This window comes from Ranitomeya variabilis, chromosome 2 (assembly GCF_051348905.1).
Source record: "Ranitomeya variabilis isolate aRanVar5 chromosome 2, aRanVar5.hap1, whole genome shotgun sequence".
Lineage (NCBI taxonomy): Eukaryota > Metazoa > Chordata > Amphibia > Anura > Dendrobatidae > Ranitomeya > Ranitomeya variabilis.
Window position 1 is genome coordinate 379163190 of NC_135233.1, and position 26369 is coordinate 379189558.

The 26369-nt window shown below is 43.3% G+C and overlaps 1 protein-coding gene across 1 annotated transcript in view; it reads right to left on the bottom strand.

Moving 5' to 3' along the window:
- Window positions 1-12908, bottom strand: part of LOC143809482 (major histocompatibility complex class I-related protein 1-like) — a 29103-nt gene extending 16195 nt beyond the window's left edge. Inside the window, exons 1-2 of the mRNA XM_077292559.1 lie at window positions 12657-12908; window positions 8394-8669 (exon numbers count right to left, since the gene is read on the bottom strand). Of these exons, the coding sequence (XP_077148674.1) occupies window positions 8394-8669; window positions 12657-12846 (466 nt within the window). The 5' untranslated portion in view covers window positions 12847-12908. The remainder of the gene's footprint in view (window positions 1-8393; window positions 8670-12656) is intronic.
- Window positions 12909-26369: the final 13461 nt, after the last annotated feature.

A 26369-nucleotide genomic window follows, 5' to 3' on the forward strand; every position in this document is an offset into this window, starting at 1 on the left:
CATCCGATCTCAATTCCAGACAATTCTGCGTTGAAAAAGTAAAACAGTGCTCCTTCCCTTCAGAGCTCTCCCGTGTACCCAAACAGGGGTTTACCCCAACATATGGGGTATCGGCATACTCAGGACAAATTGGACAACATCTTTTGGGGTCCAATTTCTCCTGTTACCCTTGGGAAAATACAAAACTGGGGGCTAAAAAATAAGTTTTGTGGGAAAAAAAGGATTTTTTATTTTCACGGCTCTGCGTTGTAAACTGTAGTGAAACACTTGGGGGTTCAAAGTTTTCACAACACATCTAGATAAGTTCCTTGGGGGGTCTAATTTCCAATATGGGGTCACTTGTGGGGGGTTTCTACTGTTTAGGTACATCAGGGGCTCTGCAAATGCAACGTGACGCCTGCAGACCAATCCATCTAAGTCTGCATTCCAAACGGCGCTCCTTCCCTTCCGAGCTCTGCCATGCGCCCAAACAGTGGTTTACACCCACATATGGGGTATCAGCGTACACAGGACAAATTGGACAACAACTTTTGGGGTCCAATTTATCCTGTTAAATACAAAACTGGGGGCTAAAAAATTATTTTTGTGAAAAAAATAATAATTTTTATTTTCACGGCTCTGCGTTATAAACTGTAGTGAAACACTTGGGGGTTCAAAGTTCTCACAACACATCTAGATAAGTTCCTTGGGAGGTCTAGTTTCCAATTTGGGGTCACTTGTGGGGGTTTCTACTGTTTGGGTACATCAGGGGCTCTGCAAATGCAACGTGACGCCTGCAGACCAATCCATTTAAGTCTGCATTCCAAATGGCACTCTTTCCCTTCCGAGCTCTGTCATGCGCCCAAACAGTGGTTCCCCCCCACATATGGGGTATCAGCGTACTCAGGACAAATTGGACAACAACTTTTGGGGTCCAATTTATTATGTTACCCTTGTAAAAATACAAAGCTGGGGGCTAAAAAATCATTTCTGTGAAAAAAAGAGGAATTTTTATTTTCACGGCTCTGTGTTATAAACTGTAGTGAAACACTTGGGGGTTCAAAGTTCTCACAACACATCTAGATAAGTTCCTTGAGAGGTCTAGTTTCCAATTTGGGGTCACTTGTGGGGGGTTTCTACTGTTTGGGTACATCAGGGGCTCTGCAAATGCAACGTGACGCCTGCAGACCAATCCATTTAAGTCTGCATTCCAAATGGCGCTCCTTCCCTTCCGAGCTCTGCCGTGCGCCCTAACAGTGGTTCCCCCCCACATATGGGGTATCAGCGTACTCAGGACAAACTGGACAACAACTTTTGGGGTCCAATTTATTATGTTACCCTTGTAAAAATACAAAGCTGGGGGCTAAAAAATCATTTCTGTGAAAAAAAGAGGAATTTTTATTTTCACGGCTCTGCGTTATAAACTGTAGTGAAACACTTTGGGGTTCAAAGCTCTCAAAACACATCTAGATAAGTTCCTTAGGGGGTCTACTTTCCAAAATGGTGTCACTTGTGGGGGGTTTCAATGTTTAGGCACATCAGGGGCTCTCCAAACGCAACATGGCGTCCCATCTCAATTCCAGTCAATTTTGCATTGAAAAGTCAAATGGCGCTCCTTCCCTTCCAAGCTCTGCCCTGCGCCCAAACAATGGTTTACACCCACATATGGGGTATCGTCGTACTCAGGACAAATTGCACAACAACTTTTGTGGTCTAATTTCTTCTCTTACCCTTGGGAAAATAAAAAAATGGGGGCAAAAATATCATTTTTGTGAAAAAATATGATTTTTTATTTTTACAGCTCTGCATTATAAACTTCTGTGAAGCACTTGTTGGGTCAAAGTGCTCAACACACATCTAGATAAGTTCCTTAAGGGGTCTACTTTCCAAAATGGTGTCACTTGTGGGGGGTTTCAATGTTTAGGCACATCAGGGGCTCTCCAAACGCAACATGGCGTCCCATCTCAATTCCAGTCAATTTTGCATTGAAAAGTCAAATGGCGCTCCTTCCCTTCCAAGCTCTGCCCTGCGCCCAAACAATGGTTTACACCCACATATGGGGTATCGTCGTACTCAGGACAAATTGCACAACAACTTTTGTGGTCTAATTTCTTCTCTTACCCTTGGGAAAATAAAAAAATGGGGGCGAAAAGATCATTTTTGTGAAAAAATATGATTTTTTATTTTTACGGCTCTGCATTATAAACTTCTGTGAAGCACTTGTTGGGTCAAAGTGCTCACCACACATCTAGATAAGTTCCTTAGGGGGTCTACTTTCCAAAATGGTGTCACTTGTGGGGGGGTTTCAATGTTTAGGCACATCAGGGGCTCTCCAAACGCAACATGGCGTCCCATGTCAATTCCAGTCAATTTTGCATTGAAAAGTCAAATGGCGCTCCTTTCCTTCCGAGCTCTGCCATGCGCCCAAACAGTGGTTTACCCCCACATATGGGGTATCAGCGTACTCAGGACAAATTGTACAACAACTTTTGGGGTCCATTTTCTCCTGTTACCCTTGGTAAAATAAAACAAATTGGAGCTGAAATAAATTTTGTGTGAAAAAAAGTTAAATGTTCATTTTTATTTAAACATTCCAAAAATTCCTGTGAAACACCTGAAGGGTTAATAAATTTCTTGAATGTGGTTTTGAGCACCTTGAGGGGTGCAGTTTTTAGAATGGTGTCACACTTGGGTATTTTCTGTCATATAGACCCCTCAAAATGACTTCAAATGAGATGTGGTCCCTAAAAAAAAATGGTGTTGTAAAAATGAGAAATTTCTGGTCAACTTTTAACCCTTATAACTCCCTAACAAAAAAAAATTTGGTTCCAAAATTGTGCTGATGTAAAGTAGATATGTGGGAAAGTATTTTGCGTGACATATGTCTGTGATTTAAGGGCATAAAAATTCAAAGTTGGAAAATTGCGAAAATTTCAAAATTTTCGCCAAATATCCATTTTTTTCACAAATAAACGCAAGTTATATCGAAGAAATTGTACTACTATCATGAAGTACAATATGTCACGAGAAAACAATGTCAGAATCGCCAAGATCCGTTGAAGCGTTCCAGAGTTATAACCTCATAAAGGGACAGTGGTCAGAATTGTAAAAATTGGCCTGGTCATTAACGTGCAAACCACCCTTGGGGGTGAAGGGGTTAAAGAACTGAAAATGCTCGTTTGTGGAATTTGCAGCATTAGGAGGTCACATTTACTTAACGAAAAAGCTATTTTACTCCAAAACATCCTAACAGGCCAAGTTACATGTTACCATAGGAAACCTTCTTTGGTATCACCTTCACAATTCCTGCATCCATTGAGTTTCTGCTTGTATTTCTTTGCATGAAGTCAGAATAGCCTCCCAGAGCTGCTGTTTTGATGTGAACTACCTTCTACCCTCATAAATCTTTTGCTTGATGATGCTCCAAAGGTTGTCTATAGCAGTGATTTTCAACCTTTTTTGAGCCGCGGCACACTTTTTATACTTAAAAAATCCCGGGGCACACCACCAACCAAAATGGCACAAAATGACACTAAAACAGTACATATTCTACATATAGTTAATAATATAGATTCTAAATGTATTTATACTCACTCAGTGTGAAACCTGGGCCTGTTTCGATAAACACAAAAGGGATATCCTAGCAGGAATGGTGGAAAGACACACACGAAGCTCTTCCTCAACAGTTCTCAGTCTCTCCCTGTTTTTAGTTTTTATCGCAGTCAAGCTTGAGAAGCCCAGCTCACATAGATATGTGGTCGAAAATGGGAGCAATGTCAAAATAGCTTTGTTGGCCAGAATGGGGAACTCCTTGGCAACAGATAACCAAAAACTGTCCAAAGGAAGATCAGCAAACTTTAGCTTTAAACCGCGATCTTGCTTCAGTTCAATGAGTTCCTCTTGCTCCTTTAAAGTCATGTCCTTTCCAGCAACGGATAATGAGCTGTATGGGTCCCTAACCCAGTCAAGGCATTCTGTGAAGGTTGAAGAGAAATAAAACAATAACTTCTCCTCAAGAGTTTTCAAATGTCTGCCAATCACCTCGCACATTGCAGCAGTATTGTCATCATGCAGTTTCTCGGTGAGCGGGAACATCTGAAGGTTGCCACCCTGCACATGTTGCTGCCAGAGCTGCACCTTTAAACGGAATCCGTTCATTTTATCAGTGCTTGTAAGCAGGTTTTCATTTCGGCCTTGCATCCGTGTGTTTAGTTCATTCAGATATTGAAATATATCAGCCAGGTATGCCAGCTTTGCACACCACTGATCACTTGCAAGCAGCTTTGAATAATCGGACCTCTCGTTTGTCAGAAATATTTTAAGTTCCTCTCGCAACTCATACACACGGGCCAGCACTTTGCCGCGTGACAGCCACCTGACCTCCGTGTGGAGCAATAAGATTTTATGTTCCGCTCCCATTTCTGTACACAAAGACGCAAATAAGAGACATCTCAAAGGTCGCGTCTTCACAAAGTTCACTATGCGCACAACATCATCCAACACAGGAGCTAGATCTGCTGGTAAGGTCTTTGCAACGAGGGCCTCACGGTGCAAGAAACAGTGGGTAACAAGAACATCTGGGTTTCTTTCTTTAACCCTACTTACAAAGCCTTTGATGCGCCCGACCATGGCTGCGGCTCCATCAGTGCAGACACCTGCGCAGTTTTCCCATGTAAGCCCACTTTTATCAAGATATTCCGATGTGACCTGGAATATTACCTCTCCTGTTGATTTTTCTGGCAGTGCCTTGCAAAATAGGAAGTTTTCTGTAATGGCTTCTCCATCCACAAAACGCACATTGGCCAACAGCTGACAATGTCCACTGATATCCGTCGACTCATCAAGTTGCAAGGCAAATTTCTTACTGATGCGCACTTTTTCCAAAACAACTGTTTCAATGTCCGCAGACATGTCATCAATCCGTCTGGCAATTGTGTTATCAGAGAGAGGCACTTTAGCTATCTCTTTAGCTGCGTCAGGGCCAAGCATCTCATTTACAATAGCTTTACAAGCTGGCAGTATTAATGTTTCTGCCACAGTGTGGGACTTTTTTGATTTAGCTATGAGTTCAGCAACAATGTAGCTAGCTTTGAAGGCTCTCTCATTTACCTTTGTGCTTTTTCTCAAAAAAGTTGCCCCTTTCTCATTGTTTGTACGTAAGCGTACAAAATACTCCATTGGCTTGTTTTGAACGGAAGGGTGTTTCGTTTGGAGATGGCGTTTAAGCTTGCTTGGCACCATGGCGCTATTGGATAGCTTCTCACCACACACCAAGCACAGTGGTGTTGGTGCTGTCGCATCCCCAGTGAAAGTAAATCCAAATGAAAGATAGCTTTCACTGTATTGCCTTGAGCTCACCGTCTTGTCTTTTTTCTTTTGTCGACCTCTCTTACTAGGGCCTTCATCTGGGATAGAATTGTGTCCAGGGTCCTGTTCGGCATTTGCCTTTTCCATTCTCAAATACTTCTCCATCACTGCTGAGATAGTGTGCGCAGCCACACACTAAAATAGAAGAGTATTACATTATATCTGGCACACTTAAAAGACCTCTGCCAGGCATATTTCACTCTTGAGGGCTTAAAAAGCAGCTCTTGTGGTGATAAGAAGCTGATTTAAACCCCCCAAAAGTGAACTCCGTGAGAGCTGTATGTGTGGAATAATAAATTATATTACTACGGTCTGCATTTACTGCTTGAATTGACACTAGTGACATAGCACTCAGCTTTCTCTATAAGTAGAATAGAGCCGGCTGCAAAGTGCTACGCCACTAGAGTCACTTCAAGCAGGACATGACTGCTGAAGACCGGCAAAATATAATTTATTATTCCACACATACAGCTCTCACGGAGTTCACTCTTGGGGGTTTTAAATCCGCTTCTTATCACCACCAGAGCTGCTTTTTAAGCCCTCAAGAGTGAAATATGCCTGGCAGAGGTCCTTTCAATAAATTATTTATTTAAAAAAAAGGGAAATAATAAGGATAACCCCCTCATATATTCAATCCCATGTAACCTCATACATACAGTCCCATGTATTCCTATATATATATATATATATATATATATATATATATATATATACAGTCCCATGTAAACTCATACATACAGTCCCACGTATATGAGCACATAATTATCAGCACCATGTACTGTGGTGATATGCACTGTACAGCGCCACAATATATGGTGCTGATAATTATGTGGCTCATATACTGCAATATAAAGGGGTACAATGAGAAATACTATGGCCATGAGGCCAGAGTACAAGTGCCAGCTCATATACTCAGCATATGAGCTGGTACTTGTAGTACTCCAGCCTCATGACCATAGTATTTCTCATTGTACATTTCTCATTGTTATATGCATGTCCAGATTTGTGCCCCCATACTGTCCAGATCTGTGCCCCAATAGGGGGCACAAATCTGGATAGTATGGGGGCACAAATCTGGATAGTATGGGGGCACAAATCTGGACAGAATGGGGCCACAGATCTGGACATATGGGGGCACAAATCTGGACAGAATGGGGGCACAAGTCTGGACAGTATGGGGCCACAAATCTGGACATATGGGGGCACAAATCTGGACATATAAGGGCACAAATCTGGACATTAAGTTATGGGGGCACAGATCGGTGCCCCCATAATGTCCAGATTTGTGCCTCCATATGTCCAGATTTGTGCCCCCATATGTCCAGATTTGTGCCCCCATACTATATATATATGTCAGTTTTGCTGTTGCCCCTGCCCTGGCCGCTGCTCCCTCCCCCTCCCCTATCATGTATGGCTGTATGCAAACTCTCCACCCGGTCCCCGTGGACCCTTTAAGACTGAATTACTACCGTCTGACGTGTCCAACCACACACGCCACCCGAACTGAGTCACCGGCACTACGAGCGGCGGCGGCAGCATGTCAAACGCTCAGAGCCAGACTGTGACGTCAGCCGCTGCTGGCGCTTCCCTGATGCGGAAGTGCCAGCGGCGGTCAGACCGCTGAAGGAAGGGACTCAGGCAAGGGGGCACCATAGTTTGGGGAACGTTCCCCGCGGCACACCCGACCATGTGTCGCGGCACACTAGTGTGCCGCGGCACACTGGTTGAAAAACACTGGTCTATAGGGTTGAGGTCAGGGGAAGATGGTGGCCACACCATGAGTTTATCTCCTTTTATGCCCATAGCAGCCAATGACTCAGAGGGATTCTTTGCAGCATGAGATGGTGCATTGTCATGCATGAAGATGATTTTGCTCCTGAAGGCACATTTCTGCTTTTTATACCATGGAAGAAAGTTGTCAGTCAGAAACTCTATATACTTTGCAGATTTCATTTTCACACCTTCAGGAACCTTAAAGGGCCCTACCAGCTGTTTCCCCATGATTCCAGCCCAAAACATGACTCCTCCACCTCCTTGCTGACGTCGCAGCCTTTTTGGGACATGATGTCCATCCACCAACCATCCACTACTCCATCCATCTGTTTGAAAATTAGTCTTCATGTATGTCTGGGCCCACTGCAACCGTTTCTGCTTGTGAACACTGTTTTGGGGTGGCCGAATAGTAGGTTTATGCACCACAGCAAGCCCTTGAAGGATCCTACACCTTGAAGTTCGAGGGACTCCAGAGGCACCAGCAGCTTAAAATATATGTTTGTAATGGTATTTTGGCAGCTGCTCTCTTAATCCGATTAAATTGCCTGGCAGAAACCTTCCTCATTCTGCCTTTATCAGCACAAACATGTCTGTGCTCAGAATCAGCCACAAATCTCTTAACAGTATGATGATCACGCTTAAGTTTTCAGGAAATATCTAATGTTTTCATCCCTTGACCAAAGCATTGCACTATTTGATGCTTTTCGGCAGTAGAGAGATCCTTTTTCCTTCCCAAGTTACTTGAAACCTGTGGCCTGCTTAATAATGTGGAACATCATTTTTAAGTAGTTTTCCTTTAATTAGAATCACCTGGAAAATGAATTATCACATGTGTTTAAGATTGATTTCAGTGATCCATTGAGCCCTGAGACACAATACCATCCACAAATTTATTTGAAAAACAAAACAATTAAATCTTTATGACACTTAAATACAATTTGCATAATAATTTGGAACACGGTGTATATTAAGACAATGATAGAAGAAAATGGAGCAGTGCTTTCTTATGGACAATATTAATGTGAGCACTGGGAGCTTTCCTGACACACGGAGTAGACGTGAAGTATAAAGTTACATGGAGCCTTATTGCAGAACGGTATTGGATAAAGCAGTAATATTGTACTTGGGGAGATATGAGGATGAGCTCAGTGATGCATTGTGGATGTTGATGTACGATGACATTGACCAGCAGAAATAATAAGGAAACAAAGGGTAAACTACAATACGCCATACACAGTCTTCTGGATAGGCCGAGCCCCTGCCGCCTGCCTTACCTTTCCTACTAAATGTGCAGTTTCCCAGTGACAGCAGTTCGGTGATGTGTGGGATACATGTATTCACCAACATTTTTCGGATTTCTTGTAGTACAGATTCATTAAAATTAAATCTTTGTGCAATTTTCTGGGCATCCGGTGTCTTGGCTATAAACCTTGCCGACTCCATATTCAGAGACATAAATGGTTTTCCATCCAGATGATGACTCAGTGAAGCCTGGACCGTGCCGTTATCATGTAACGTGCATCCATATAACGCCTGCAGAATGTGGAATCCTAAAAAAAAACCAGGAAAAACGCAAAAAAAAAATGAAAGAAAAGAGAGAACTTATATTTTGTCCATTCATTGTATAATGCAGTTATGAAATATGCACCGCCCTACAAAAAAATCAACACTTAACTCATCACAGAATCATGCCAACTCAATTAAAGGGAATCTGCCAGCAGGTTTTTGCTATGTAATCTGAACACAACAGGAGATAGGTGCTGAAACACAGATTTCAGAGATGAATCATTTATATTTATTAGGCTGTGTGCCGCTGTTTACTTACAGTGAAGGTTTTATCACCAGGGCATTATCACTGCCAGGACTGTTGCTCATGTGACTTCTAGTCTGACCACGCCCCCTCCTGTGATAAGCAGCTCACTCTCACTAGACAATGTACACAGAGTGCCTGGTGTAGGCGTAATAATATGTGGTGTGGGTGGGGTCAGCTTGCTCAGCTCTGCTATTTGCTACATCTAAGAATCTGATAGTTCACTGGGTGCAGATGTGAAACAGAGTGACACATCGCTGGAATCAGTTTCTCATTTCCTACATTATGCTACTCTCAGATGATGTAGCAAAATTGTGATTCCCTTTAAAGGGGTTCGTCCAGTAGAAATGGCTGGATTGCTCCGCTGATATATTTTATATATGCAGAACCTGTAGAATAAGGTAGCACCCCATAGGCAGACCCTGTAATATAAGGCAGCACCCCATAGGCAGACCCTGTAGCATAAGGCAGCAACCCCCACAGGCAGACTCTGCAGTATAAGGCAGCACCCCCCACAGGCAGACTCTGTAGTATAAGTCAGCACCCCCCACAGGCAGACTCTGTAGTATAAGGCAGCACCCCCACAGGCAGACCCTGTAGTATAAGGCAGCACCCCCCACAAGCAGAGCCTGTAGTATAAGGTAGCACCCCCCACAGGCAGACTCTGTAGTATAAGGCAGCACCCCCCCACAGGCAGACACTGTAGTATAAGGCAGAACCCCCCACAGGCAGACCCTGTAGTATAACGCAGCACCCCCCACAGGCAGACACTGTCGTATAAGGCAGCACCCCACAGGCAGACTCTGTAGTATAAGGCAGCACCCCCACAGGCAGACCCTGGAGTATAAGACAGCACCCCCCACAGGTAGACTCTGTAGTATAAGGCAGCACCCCTCCCACAAGCAGACTTTGTAGCATAAGGCAGTCCCCCAAAGACAGACCCTGTAGTATAAGGCAGCATCCTCCTTCACAGGCAGACTCTGTAGCATAAGGCAGCACCCCCCACAGGCAGACTCTGTAGTATAAGGAAGCACCCCTCCCACAAGCAGTCTCTGTAGTATAAGGCAGCACCAACCCCACAGGCAGACCTTGTAGTATAAGGCAGCACCCCCCACAGGCAGACACTGTAGTATAAGGCAGCACCTCCCCACAGGAAGACTCTCTAGTCTAAGGCAGCACCCCCACAGGCAGACCCTGTATTATAAGGCAGCACCCCCCAACAGGCAGACTCTGCAGTATAAGGCAGCACCCCCCACAGGCAGACTGTAGTAAAAGGCAGCACCCCCCCACAGGCAGACTCTGTAGTATAAGGCAGTCCCCCCAAAGGCAGACCATGTAGTATAAGGCAGCACCCCCCACAGGCAGACTCTGCAGTATAAGGCAGCACCCCCCCACAGGCAGACTCTGCAGTAAAAGGCAGCACCTCCCACAGGCAGACTCTGTAATATAAGGCAGCACCCCCACAGGCAGCCCTGTAGTATAAAGTAGCCCCCCAAAGGCAGACCCTGTAGTATAAGGCAGCCCCCATAAAGAAAAACAATAAATAAATACCTCTCTTCTTCCTGGTTCCTGCACTGCTCCCTGCTCCCGCTCACATCCAGACCACGGGCGCCAGGCAGTGACGTCATCGCGCCCCGTCAGTGTCGGTGACATCAGACGCTGACAGGGGGATGATGGGCGTAGCGCTCCTTCCCTCATCAAGGCAGTCCGCTGCTTCGGCTAGATGCCAATATAGCTGACCTTGCGATGACATGCGAGGGGCCCACTGCTGGCACAGGGCCCCCCACCTACTTAGGGGCCCATAGCGGCGGGCGGCAGATAGCTATGCTACTGTCAGATAGGTAAGTTGTTGTGCCGGAGATCGCAGTATGCGTTCAGTGCTTACGCATATCGCAATCTCCTGGGCCACAATCCTCATCCCCGGATGCGTAACTCTGTGGGGTCCAGACTGCGCAGGCATGTCGCGCTTGCACAGTCTATAAAGGCTTCGGACAGAGTGACGCTCCTAGCATTATATTATAGATATGAGCCTCAACATAGCCTTATATATACAGTGTGAGCCCTCACATAGTCCCCTATATATAATGTGAGCCTCCACATATCCCCATAAATACAGTTTGAGCCTCCACATAGACTCCTATGTAAAGTATAAGCCAAATCTAGCCTTCTATATACAGCATAAGCCCCCACAAAGCCTTATATACAGTATGAGCCCCACATAGCCTCCTATACACAGTGTGAGCTCCAACATAACCTTCTATATACAGCATAAGTCCTCACATAGCCTTATATACAATATGAGCCCCACATAGCCTCCTATACACAGTGTGAGCTCCCACACAGCCTCAATATATAGTTCGAGCTCACACATAGCCTCCCTATATAGTCTGAGCCCACACATAGCCTCCCTATATACAGTATGAGCCCCCACATAGCCTCCCTATATACAGTATGAGCCCCCACATAGCCTCTTATATACAATATGAGCTCCTACGTAAATATAGTATGAGCCCCCCACATTGGCTGCTATATGCACAACACATACTCATCTCATTCCTATTCCCCCTGGTGCTCTGCTCCAGTCTCCAGTGCACTGACTTTCCATACAGCAGGCATGATGTAATGGCATCATCGTACCTGCTGTGTCTATCACACACACTGATTGGTGGAAGAAGTAGCCGGAGACTCCGTCCTCCACCAGTCTATGCACTGCTGTCTGCATCCTGAGGATATAGACAGCGATGGCATTGAGATGTGAGTGCCGGCAGATGAGTGCATTGTGCTGCCCATGAGCCACAGTTTTCAGCTCTTCGGCAGTCTCATTCAGCAAACTGGACTGAAACAGCCAGAAAGCCAAATGTGGCCTTGCAGGCCGCACTGTGCCCGGCTCTGGTCCAGACTGATTTCTGTACGCTCATGTCACTGGAGGTCTCATCTTTGAAGCAGAGGGAACAGTACCTAATTCTGACAGCAGAAAGTGTAAGATTGGGTCAGGGAGGTAGTCATGGCCGAGAGCAACCCCTGGATCGCACCCTGGCCCCAGCTCTCTATATAGTAATGCCTCTTCTTCTACATACCTGGGTACTGCATCTCAGCGCCATCAGGGTCCCTCCTGGGTAGTATTGGCCTCCTTGCAAGCGGTTTCACAATAACTGAGACACAGTCCGGTTTAACTTCAACATCAACAGCTTTACTCAGCACATCCAGGGCATTTCCAGTATAATCAACAGGCTTCACAACAGGTGACGTTCTCTCTGTCCCTTTCCTTCCTTCCCTTTCACTAAGCTCGCTCCAGGGACGGACCGTGCCTTTCGGTCCCTCAGCATTCCCTCTGTCCATATTCCTTGCTTCGTGTGGGGGTGTCCTCAGCCGCTTCACCCCAGATCTAAGGACCACTGCCCAGGCAAACACACTTAAAGGGGTTGGGGAAGAAAGGGCTACATGTATTACAACCCCTTACAAAGGCACCAGGCAACTAAACGAAAATGTGGAGGGTCACTTTAAGTTAGCAGACACCCACATGCTAATGTTAGATCAGACAACAGACTTGTGTCCTGATAACGGTGGACCTGTAGGTTTTACAGAAATGAAAGAATATGCAAACAGAAATTTTATTAATAAAATGCCTAATCCATGTGGCTGAGCCGCACTAAGAAGTGCAGAATAAACATAAATGCCCAAAGTGCAACATGAAGATGAGACGTAGAACTGTATGAAGACCACTTACCCTCCTTTTGATTCATAACATTTAAGATAAAGTGTAGAAACTTTTGCATCGTTTTTTGCATTGAACGAAATTTTACACTTGCATCCCATAAAGTTGCATTTGGTCCTTTAAACCAGGGAACGCGACGTTCCACCACTTCATCGTCGCTGTCGTACCACATTAGGGTGACGTCGTCCATTGTCTTTCTCATCGTGTATGAAGTCGTATTTGACGTCAAATCAGTGGTTACAGATTCAAAGAAATAGTGAGAGTGATCGCCTGTGTGAGACATGAAACGTGCCGGGCTGTAGTTATACTGAAATCACTTTAATGTTATTGGATTTTTACATCAATTATGTTTAACCCTCTCCCATCGTGGACAATTCTCCTTTTTGCACTTACAGTTAGGTCCATATATATTTGGACAGAGACAACATTTTTCTAGTTTTGGTTATAGACAATACCACAATGAATTTTAAACAAAACAATTCCGATGCAGTTGAAGTTCAGACTTTCAGCTTTCATTTGAGGGTATCCACATTAAAATCGGATGAAGGGTTTAAGAGTTTCAGCTCCTTAACATGTGCCACCCTGTTTTTAAAAGGACCAAAAGTAATTGGACAGATTCAATAATTTTAAATAAAATGTTCATTTTTAGTACTTGGTTGAAAACCCTTGGCTGGCAATGACTGCCTGAAGTCTTGAACTCATGGACATCACCAGACGCTGTGTTTCCTCCTTTTTGATGCTCTGTCAGGCCTTCACTGCGGTGGTTTTCAGTTGCTGTTTGTTTGTGGGCCTTTCTGTCTGAAGTTTAGTCTTTAACAAGTGAAATGCATGCTCAATTTGGTTGAGATCAGGTGACTGACTTGGCCATTCAAGAATATTCCACTTCTTTGATTTAGTTAACTCCTGGGTTGCTTTGGCTTCATGTTTTGGGTCATTGTCTATCTGTAGGATGAAACGACGACCAATCAGTTTGGCTGCATTTGGCTGGATCTGAGCACACAGTGTGGCTCTGAATACCTCAGAATTGATTCGGCTGCTTCTGTCCTGTGTCACATCATCAATAAACACTAGTGACCCAGTGCCACTGGCAGCCATGCATGCCCAAGCCATCACATTGCCTCCGCCGTGTTTTACAGATGATGTGGTATGCTTTGGATCATGAGCTGTACCACGCCTTCGCCATACATTTCTCTTTCCATCATTCTGGTAGAGGTTGATCATGGTTTCATCTGTCCAAAGAATGTTCTTCCAGAACTGTGCTGGCTTTTTTAGATGTTTTATAGCAAAGTCCAGTCTAGCCTTTTTATTCTTGATTCTTATGAGTGGCTTGCACCATGCAGTGAACCCTCTGTATTTACTTTCATGCAGTCTTCTCTTTATGGTAGATTTGGATATTGATACGCCGACCTCCTGGAGAGTGTTGTTCACTTGGTTGGCTGTTGTGAAGGGGTTTCTCTTCACCATGGAGATTATTCTTCTATCCTCCACCACTGTTGTCTTCCGTGGACGCCCAGGTCTTTTTGCATTGATGAGTTCACCAGTGCTTGCTTTCTTTCTCAGGATGTACCAAACTGTAGATTTTGCCATTCCTAATATTGTAGCAATTTCTCGGCTTGTTTTTTTCTGTTTTCGCAGCTTAAGGATGGCTTGTTTCACCTGCATGGAGAGCTCCTTTGACCGCATGTTTACTTCACAGCAAAACCTTCCAAATGCAAGCACCACATCTCAAATCAACTCCAGGCCTTTTATCTGCTTAATTGAGAATGACATAACGAAGGGATTGCCCACACCTGTTCATGAAATAGCCTTGGAGTCAATTGTCCAATTACTTTTGGTCCCTTTAAAAACAGGGTCGCACATGTTAAGGAGCTGAAACTCTTAAACCCTTCATCCGATTTTAATGTGGATACCCTCAAATGAAAGCTGAAAGTCTGAACTTCAACTGCATCTGAATTGTTTTGTTTAAAATTCATTGTGGTAATGTCTATAACCAAAATTAGAAAAATGTTGTCTCTGTCCAAATATATATGGACCTAACTGTACATTTTTTAGTTCTCCATCAACACAGTCATTTGAGGGTTTGGTTTTTATGGCCATTTTGAATGACACCATTCATGTTACCATGTAATGCACTGACAAAAACTAGGATAGAAACAAAATGAGCATATACCTTGCTGTAAGTGAAAAGTAATAGTACATATAAACAGGGCCGGCGTTAGGGGCAGGCAGATCAGGCACTGCCTGAAGCCCCCACTCCCCCATGGGCCCCCAGCTAGCGGCAAGTCACGCAGCTGCTATGGGACCCCTGTGAGGCAGGGGGTCCTGCCTGCCGCCAGCGCTGACTCCCCCTGCCACATTGAACTATACCAGCGTCTGCTGGTACAGTTCAAAGCAATGATAGAGGAGAGAGTGTCACCTGACGCTCCTGCTCCCATCATTCCCCGCTCTGCCTCTGACACTGCGGGTGCGCCTCATCACGCACTCACTGTGTGCCAGGCAGTGCAGCGGGAGTCGCCGACACAGGAGCAGGGAGCAGCGTGGGCACGAGGAGAGGTGACGAGCTTGTGGTTTTTTTTTTCACTGGACTCTGGGGCCATTCTCTGGAGGGGAGAGGAGGGGAGGATGTGGGCTGTGCTGTATACTACTGTGTGGGCAGTGCTGTATACTACTGTGTGGGCAGTGCTGTATACTACTGTGTGGGCTGTGCTGTATACTACTGTGTGGGCAGTGCTTTATACTACTGTGTGGGCTGTTCTATATACTACTGTGTGGGCTGTTCTATATACTACTATGTGGGCTGTGCTATATACTACTGTGTGGGCTGTGCTATATACTACTATGTGGGCTGTGCTATATACTACTATGTGGGCTGTGCTATATACTACGTGGCTGTGCTATATACTATGGGGGTATATTATATTCTATGGGGGAGGCTGTGTTATATACTATGTGGCTTTGTTATATATTTGGGGGGGTACATTATACATTCTATTCTATGGAGGAGGCTGTGTTATGTACTATGGAGGGCTGCATTATATTCTGTGGGGGGCCCAAACAGGAAGAAAATAGCAGCACCACACAAGTCTTCCAGTAAAAAAAAACTTTGTCTTTTATTTTAACAACGTGCTGTGGACATGGTTACAGAGGGCAGGATAATTGCAAGACGAACTAGTTAGGTTAATGGACTACGGCCGTTTCGCGTGGTATACGCTTCAATGGGTCCAGAGCTAGATAGTAGAATACATATTCCCCATCCTTTTACAATGCCAGCCAAAACATGTCCATTTGAATTTTGGGCTTTGCCCTCCACCACCATCGCGTCCACCGCCATGTCATTATGTGGCTCTCGCTTTTACTTTTCAGAGGGTCAGCAGGTGCCGTGAAACCTGAGTTTTGTGAGCTCAACAGTTCATTTTTTCCACTGGATCCCAATGGAGCCACTGTGATAGCGGGTGAAGCCGCTGTAGGGTGAATATAATACAGGAGTTGGGGAGCTGTTTGATCAATGTCAGTAAATTAGATTCTATCAGACACCAAAAGCATTAGAATTAAATTCTGAATACAGTGTAACAAGCGAGGGCCTGTATTGTGGTCAGTCTGTCAGGCCTGAAACCCATGTCAGGAACATGTACAAGCCTCATTTTACTAGGAAGCAGCCTCCTCAAGGGAAAGAGACAGGAGTGCCACTGACCAATCTGCACAAGCCTATGCACTTCTTCTGGAAACTATCCAACCAGGCAGAATGTATCTTTGGCATGGTTTTGAGCAACAATGGAATAATTACAGGATATGTCCCAGAGAGTGCTGAGATCTGTGGAGTTCATTACTCAGGCAGCAAGCAGAGTTACAGAGCTCAGGTAAAGGCCTTAGTGTGACAATGACCATGTTCCAATATGTGTAAGGCTGCGGCCTGAATAGGTCTGTGGAGCACATTATCCCAGTCTTTTAGATGTGCTAAAAATGTATAGAAACTGGCCAATAGCCCACCACCATTTTTTTTTTACCAAAATGTATAAAATTTAAGAGAAGCCACAGTTTAAAGAGACATAAGTCTCATTTAGGTGCCTGGAAAACCCATCAATGGTCTTTGTCCAGCACCGGACAATGTAAAGTGCTCTCGAATATGTATGCCCTATCTGTCGATAATTTTATATTCTTTATTTGATATTTCAAAAAATTCATACAACCGACTTTTTGACATCCCTTATCAGTATAGGTACTTTACCACAAGATTGCAAATTAGTAACCATGGACGTAAATAGCCTGTATACCAGCATAAGGCACCAAGATGGCTTGGAATCTGTTATGTCATTTCTTTTTCGTCACACAAATTTCTGTAGTCATCTAGACCTACTCACACTCATTCTTATGGAATTTTTTTCTTTTTGAACATCAATTTTATGTACAAAAGAAAGTTACAGCTATGGGGTCCAATGTGGCACCCCCATATGCTAACATCTTTATGGATCAGTCTGAAATATCCTATGTATACTCACATCCCAGTTTCATGTCACATGTGATATATTGGCGACGCTATATAGATGACATTTTTTTCATCGGAACTGGTGATGTTGAGACACTCCTCTCTTTTTATAGGGATCTTAATTCTTGCTGATCCTGTCTCCATGAACTTTTTGGACACAATGATTATTATCAAGGATGACAGAAATATTGAAACCGATTTATACATTAAATCAACTGACAGAAATAGCTTATTGATGTACAACAGCTGTCATCCCAAACATATAAAAAGAGCTCTTCCAAAATCCCAACACGACAGAATAGACAGAATAGTATCTAATTCCGATACCCGCCTCATCAGACATCACGAAATGAATACTAAGTTTCACAATAGAGGATACCCCAATCATTCTTTAATTGAAAAAAACAGTAAGAACTGTGAGCTAACTGGGGGGTCATAAAGCACATCGAATGGCTTTTGTCAGTACGTACCATCCGTTCAATTATCTCGGCAATCAATGTGTACTAAAACATTGGGATATCCTAAAAAATGTTTACCCTCAAGTTAAGGAATTCAATTCCAAACCCATTATCTGTAATAAGAGATGTCAGAACATTAGGGATCACTTAGTCAGGGCAGATGTGGGCCCCACTAACAGGGGACCAGTACAAACAGTTTTCTCTACAACTCGCAATAGCACATTTCCTTGTTTAAACTGCCTTCAATGCTCGAACATCTCAAAGGGGGATTCATTTACACCCCCCGTTCTGGACGAAGGTTTTTTATTAAGGGACATTTTACATGTGATTCTTCTTTCGTCATTTATCTTATAAAGTGTCCATGTGGTCTCGGATATGTGAAACCACCCAACATATCCGAGACCGCATATCTCAGCATAAGTCCACCATTAGGTGTGGTAGGACAGTACTTCCAATTCCAGCACATTTTCAACAAAATAATCATAGTATTGCTCAACTCAAATATCAAATCATTGATCATGTCCCAATGACTAGAAGGGGAGGGGATAGGGTTAAAAGATTAAAGGAACTTGAATCCTACTGGATCCACACACTCAGACTCTTACTCCACTGGGTCTGAATAGAGAACATGAAATTTCCTATTAAATTTCAGACTGTACATTTTGGATTCTGACCCTCTACTCTATGGGCTTTTTCTATTATGACATTTATCTATCATGACAATTATTTATCATGACAATTATTACTTGTATTCTCCTTAATATACCTATGTTATACTGAAATATGTTAATTTGGATATTCTTGTTAGTTTTTTTTTCTCCAGATATTCTATCTCAGATAATCTGCTTGGATGTTTTCACATATCAAGAATCATATTTAAGATACATATATAGTGTTCAGAGGAATGTATATAGATATTTAGAGCGATAATCTTTTGTTCTCCTTACTTTTTTCCTTTGTTGTTCCTAGATAAATTCTACGATTCAAATGAACCACGCATGCGCACTTATCCCCCGCGAACATCGACTCTCGTCAGCGGTATTAATCTCTCTTCGGAGCACACATGCGCACTGCATCGCTATTCCTTTTCAACCCTTACCCGGAAGTATTAGCGTGTGCACGGATACCGGAAATATACATAAAGCCGGCACCACGCTTCCCATTTCACTTCGATCACCGCTTGCATTCACGAGCCTTCTCCCCGATCTCCACCAAGTGACACATATACGGAATCCTCTATAGATGATATCCACAGGTAATTAAACGGGCGCCATAGTTTTTGCTAAGTGCGACACCTATTCCTCGTATGACCTATTCCTAACGATTCACTTTTATTCCCACAGTGGGACCCACATTCCCTGTTTATTTCTTTTAGAAGTAAAGTATAAACTTTTTGTTTTTTAAACCATTCCATTTAAAAAAAATTGTGGAATAGGCATTCTTACAGGATATTATATTTATAACTATACTTATATGCTTATATATGCTTATATGTTCACATATATATTTACATCTATATATTTACATCTGGTTATATCTATATTTTAATGTTACACCAGTAGGTTACACTATTGTCACTATATAAGAATTTTTCATGTTGCTGTTCACTTTAATTAATATCAATGGATGCATCTTGAATTAGATACTAGGTCCTATTGAACTAATAGTTATTTCATTGTTTTTGTCTACATTTGTATTGTTCCATATCTGTTTATTTGTTTATCTTGCAATCTGGATAGATGGCTGGACGAGGGTGATATATTACACCACGCCTAGATCATTGTTATCTATTATGTTTTTCTATATTTCTTATCATGTATTCTCAAGTTTATTCATTTATGTATGTTACAGAAAGACAGACATTTCTTGAAAAAGGCTAGTGAGCCGAAACGTTGAATGTGGTATATGTCTGTAAAGAATCTGCAAAAAGTTTTTTGGGGGAGTCCCACCATCTTGATTTTTTTTGAATTTTTTGAAATATCAAATAAAGAATATAAAATTATCGACAGAATTTTAGTGTGCCTGAGTTTACTTACTTATTTTTCTTGAACCTTTTCTCTACCTTCTTTTAAAAGCAGTGAGCACCCCCTAATTTCATTAATGTCCTATCTAACAATTTGTGAACAGACATAAATGCTGACAAGGGACAACTGAACGCTGCGCTGGAATAAGGAACTGGACGTGGTTGCTGACTGTTGTGTCTGTGCAACTGCAAGTTGTGGAGAGGAGGCATCAGCGCCTGCTTCTCTCACAGAGGTGTTATGCACAAATTCATTGTATCTAGCAATTTTTTTTAAGATATCAGTTTTATTACACATGGCAACAGCAGACACACGAAAATTAGCCATGGCAGCCATGAAATATCCTCTATGACGCTATAAGGCCAGCCATTCACAGTAATGCCACAACAAAGATGGAGCCAGCATTACTGTGATTGGCAAGCCAGCCCAGGATGTTCATTGGCTGTAAATAAAGCGCCAAACATGCTGCGCGGGTCACTCGAATATATTGAGGTGAATACCAAATTACTCACCAAATAACGAATAGCCCGGATAGCATACTATTCGTAGGAGTAACGAATAGTACCGAATGTATTTGTTCATTACTAATTGGGACCTAAAACTTCTACTGCAGCCAAACTACATGATCAATCATTTCAAATATCACATAATATTGTCCAGAAATGAGAGAGTTTATAGAAAAGTACTCAATGTATCAAGCTGAGAATCAAAACTAGCTTTATTAGCCCAATCTTCCATGTACGGTACAGAATAATAAGTAACGGTACCTGCACAAGTCAAGTGAATGGAGACCATAAGGAGAAAAACTTCAGCTAATCTGCTTCTGCCCATGTTGGCGCAGCCTCCTGGTATCTTCTCCGTCTCTGATATAACCTGAGACTGGCACAGTTCACACTATTTTTTTTAAACTCGTTTATTAAACATAAACAAAAAAACCACAACAAGGTGCACAAGATATTGTGATCGAACTAATAAACAAATATGATTCCAGTCATCTTAATACACAATATGTTACATAACTTCGTTCACAGAAATGTTAAGGCATTACAGTACACCCAAGGAATCTACAATAAAACTTTGAACTCTTTTTTTTTAAAAAAACTCAATCATCTTGCTGCCAAAAGGAAAAGTAGAAACTAAAATCCACTGTAACAAACATATATTTTAAATATCGAAAAGAGGCGGTAACCAATGAAAATTTTGTCATTTAATGTAGGAAAGCTAGGCTATCCATCACGTGACGACATGGTGTGGTACGATGAGTTCCATATATCCCAGATCTTATCAAATTTTCCCATACAACCCCTATTCTGGTATAGTGTGCGTTCGAAAGGTATTACTGAGTTCACCAGATCGACCCACGCTCTGAGTGACGGATTATTGTTCCCCATCCATCTTAAAGCTATTATTTTCCTCGCTAAAAAAAGTGTTTCTCTCAGAAAAATTTGTACATGGTGCCCCCATATCTCTTCATCTAGTACTCCGAATAAACATGTTAATGGATCTAAAGGGACAGAAATATGCACTAGAGAGGACAGCAAGGATGTCACCTCCCTCCAAAAGGATTGAATGATTGGACAGCCCCAGATCATGTGTAGAAAATCCGCTTCCTCTGTATGGCATCTCAAACATTCCGAAGAGCCACTCCTACCCATTTTAAATAGCCGCGACGGGGTTAGATAAGCTTGATGTATTATATATAGTTGGATCATTCTATTGTTAGCCGAGGGGGATACCTTGGATGGGGACTCTAAAATTATTTCCCAGTCCTCATCCTGAAAATCTGGAATTAAAAGCTTCCATTTCCCCTTAACCGGCAATACCTCAGAATCCGCACCCACAGACAACAGATGTGTGTATAGAGTGGATATGAGACCTCGGGGCCCCTGTGATTTGAGGATCCCTATTAACGGAAGGGATGATATTATTGACATAGATCCCATTCTGCGTATATATGATTGTAACGCTGATCTAAGTTGCAAATAACGAAAGAATTGGGATCTTGGAATATCACATTTAACTCGTAGCTGTTCAAAAGATATCAAGACACCCTGTTCATATAAATTATTAATGGAAGCAATCCCATGCGAGATCCAAAATTGGGTAGATGGGTGGTCTAACAGCTCCCGAAGACACTCATTATTCCACAATGGCATTTCGGCTACAATATTTTCAAAGTGAACGACTTTTTTCCCCTGACGCCAAACCGACCTCGCTAGGCGAAGGAGTGGTAACAATTTAGGGGCATTGGGTTTGTCTATTTCCAAAAAAACCAGTAAACACAAGATTTTCCGAATTTGGAAGATGACCCCCAGGCATCCACGCACTCAGAGCCCTTAATTGTCCGGCTAAGTAATACAGAAAAAAATTAGGTAACGCTACACCCCCCATCTGTTTGGATCTATGCAGAGTAGATAGCTTAAGTTTAGGTCTAGATTTCCCCCACACAAAAGATGATATTAAGGAGTTTAGGTTTGAAAAAAAGGATCTGGGGACAGGAACTGCACTGCGCTGAAGGGAATAGTTGAGCTTCGGAAGCAGTATCATCTTAATCAGATTTATGCGGCCAGAGACAGACAATGGCAATTTCTCCCACACCGTAAATTTATATTTGACTAGATCTAATAATGGCAGAACATTAAGCTGTAAATCAAGTTTGCTACATCTAGGTATATTTATTCCCAAATATTTAAAGTGGGACACTACTGGTAATGGTGATAGCTTCTCAAGGTGATCAGCCGGAGCATGGGAGAGAGACATCAAGGAGGACTTATCCCAATTTATATATAATCTGGAGTACCCACTAAATTTATTTATGATGGAAATCACCTGTGGCAGTGTCTCTTCTACATCATCCATAAATACATCTGCATACAGGCCAACAGTCTCTACACGGTTAGCTATTTTAATACCTTTAATAGACGGGGCAGATCTCATACATGTCGCTAGTGCTTCAATAGCAAGGGCAAAAAGGGCCGGCGAAAGGGGGCAACCCTGTCGGGTCCCTCTCATTAGGGGGAAAGCATCTGACCTGGAATTATTGATTATTATCCGGGCTTTAGGTTTCATATATATTGCGCTAATCCATTTTTGAAATTTGGGGCCGAAATTATATTTCTGCAGACATGCATTTAAAAAGGACCATTCAAGGGAATCAAACGCCTTGGCCGCGTCCAGCGAGGCCAAAGCCCATCTGTTTTCCAATTTTAATGAGCTATATTGTGTTACCGACTGGACCCTCCTAATATTAATAGATGTATTTTTACCAGGCATAAATCCGGTCTGGTCTGGGTGTATTATATCTAATATTACTGCATTCAATCTAGTGGCCAGTATTTTAGTGAAAATTTTATAGTCAACATTTACCAGTGATATAGGACGGTATGATCCACATTCCAGGGGGTCCTTACCTTCCTTTTTTAAAACTATAATATTCGCATCATAAAAAGAATCTGGCAAAGAACCTCCTCCCTTCCAAATTCCCTGGAACACCTTCAGAAGACTCGGTGCCAGGTGATCTCGATATTGCCTATATAATTCTATGGGGAACCCGTCAGGCCCTGGTGCCTTCCCAGAGGCCATGTCCGCTATAGCAGTGTTAATTTCCTCCAAGGTAAAATCTGCATCTAAAAAAGCTTGTTGTGCAGAGCTCAACACAGGAAATTAAATATCTGACAAGTAACCCAGACAGTCCAACGTATTAAGGTCCCCTTGAGAACGGTATAGCTTTTTATAATATTCCTGAAAGCATTGAAGTATGTCACTCGTGGAGGTCACTATTATACCATCTGGTTTCCGGATTTTAAGTATAGTATTTGATGTATTGTGTTGTCGTACCATGAAGGCTAATAGTTTGCTTGATTGATTCCCCAGTTCAAAGTAAGTTTGTCGAGTGAAAAAAAGTTTACGTTTGGATTTAGTATCAACATATTGTGCATGTAATCTGTGAGATAACAACCACTCTGCCCTGTTCACACTGGTCTGATCAGCGATATAGGCCTTTTCTGAGTCCCTCAGTCGTTTTTCCATCTCATCATCTTCACGAGAGGTTTTCCGTTTAATGTAGGAGATTGTAGACGTCAGGCAACCTCTCATGAACGCTTTAAGAGCGTCCCAAAACATATTTATATTTTGTGGCTCTGGATCGGATGTTATGAAACAGTCTAGTTGTTCTAGAGTTCTATCATTGGGACCAATCAGTTTTAACCAGAATGGATTTAGTTTCCAAACCCTCTCCTGCCTCCTCTGACCAAAGTTAAGTTTAAGGATTACTGGGCTGTGGTCTGAAATACCTCTATTCCCATGTTGTACCTCCTCCACCCAAATGGCCAAATTGCTGGAGCCAAAGATATAATCCAGGCGAGATAAAGTGCGCCGGACCGACGAATGACAGGTGTATTCTTTTTTATCTGGGTATTGTATCCTCCATAAATCCAACCAGCCACTGCCCTCCATGAATGTGAATAAACGAGATCGGCCGAGAATCACCCCTGGAGCCCCACCTTCAAGTCTGAGTCTGTCAAGGCCCTCATCCATAACCAGATTAAAATCGCCCATGCACACAATATATGCATCTGGGTAGTTTAAAGTAAATCCCAGTGCCTTTTTTATGATGGACAAATTAGCAGGGGGGGGATTATATATACAAATAATAACATATTCCTTCAAATCAATCCATGCGTGTACAAAAATAAAACACCCTTCAGTGTCTCTCCGTATCTCTCCGACCTCCCATCTAATATCCTTATGGATTAACAACGAGACCCCTCTAGAGTAGCTCGTATGAAATGTGTGGACAGACCACTGTACCCACGGTTTCTGGACATAACGGGCCGAATCCCTTGTCAAGTGTGTTTCAACCAGAGTGACTACATGTGGGTGATAGCGCTTTATCTGGGAAAATACTTTAACTCTTTTTCGTGGTGATCCCAGGCCTCTCACATTCCAGGTCAACCATGTAAGATTAGATGCCATACCTTTTTAGTTGCATATTATAAACATTGTTACACCAACATATTCCTGATATACAGTGGAAAAACACATCTTCTTGGTAGCAATTTTTTGTAGAACAAGTTTGAACAAAACTATAAGAGAAAAACAGTGTATAAAAAAACCAAACAGTGTAGGAGTGAAGTCCCATACTCCTATTGACAAGAAAAAATGGGGATATCCTCACTGAAATCAGCGTCCGATATTGTTGATAAATTCGACGCCTTCCTTGGAAGCTCCATTTTGTGATTAATAGCACAAATATTTTAGAATTATTTTGCATTGGCCGCACCGTGGGTTCGCAGCCATTCAACCGCCTCTTCTGGGTCAGTAAAAAACACAGAGGTACCCTCATAGACCACTCGCAACCTAGCAGGGTATATCATGGAATATATGACATTGCGATCTCTGAGTTGTTTCTTTATATCGATAAAACGTGCCCTTTGTTTCTGAAGCTCCACCGAAAAATCCGGGAAGATTGAAATGGTAGTATTGTGAAATTTAATAGGGCTTTTCTGCCTTGCTAGACGCAGGATAGCGTCTCTATCTTTACCGTTGAGAAGGCGCGCCAAGAGAGGCCTCGGGGGGGCTCCGGGGGGATTAGGTCTCGTAGGAACCCTGTGGGCTCTCTCCACGGAGAAAGTTGAGGAGAATTCACCCCCCAAGGAGGATTTTAGCCAGTCTTCCAAAAATTCTTCAGGGTGCTGGCCCTCAGAACGCTCTGGTAGACCAACAATCCGGATGTTATTTCGGCGTAGTCTATTTTCCAGATCATCTGCCTTCTGTTTCCAAGCATTAATGGAGCCAGCCACCTTTGTCAATTTGGCCTCCATAGGGGGAATTACATCCTCCATCTGGGAAACTCTTGTTTCCACCTCCGTAATGCGACCTCCCATACTTTGCATATCATGTCTCAGGCGCCCCACCTCAGTGTGCACGTCCTCTATCTTTTCTGTAAGAGTAGATCTAGTCAAGGAGATAGCTTGCATTAATTGTTCAGAGGCTCGTTTAAGGGTTAATTCTTCCTGTACCCCCTCCTCATTACTATCTGATGGACGGCCCTTACGTGGCACTAGTGAGGAACTGTTCCTAAGGTTCCGACCACCATCAGGGGGTTCTTCTCTGGCATATTTTTTCAATTTGTCGGCAGTTGCCGAACCCTTTGAGTGCTGCATGACTCTTTGAGGTGGAAGGTAAAATGGTGGTTGCGAGGGGTCACGAGACAGGCAGGATGTCCCTAATCACAATGGGTCAGATTATATGCAGCAATGTCTAATCAGTTGAAGTAAGTAAACTCAGTGCATCAGGGGGGAGGAGAAGGGTCGCAGCCCACGGAGACAGCAGCAAGGAGGGGTGCCAAGCCCTCCAAATCTTTAGCGCCGACAGAGGGAGATGTATTCAGACTGGGGGGAAGACCGGGGCCAACATTTCAAGGCACACACCGATAGTCCCCACTATATAATGAATGCCAGTAACAGTCACCTCTCCTGACGCGCTGTCCGGATAATACTTAGTGCAGCAGCTCCTCCTGTCTGAGTGCGCACCTGCAGAGTGTCTGCCGCCTCTCTCCAGTACCGCCGATCCTCTCCTCAGATCTCCAGTGCCGTCGGACTATGCTGCAGAGCCGCCCAAGTATGCTGAAGTCCCAGCGGTGCTGTTAAAAGTTGCGCCGCTCTGTGATCTTCTGGGCGCGCGCCCACAAAGATGGCCGCCGCCTCGTGTGTCCCGCTGCACTCACAGGTTCCCTCGGGCCCCAAGCCGTCTTCCAGACTCA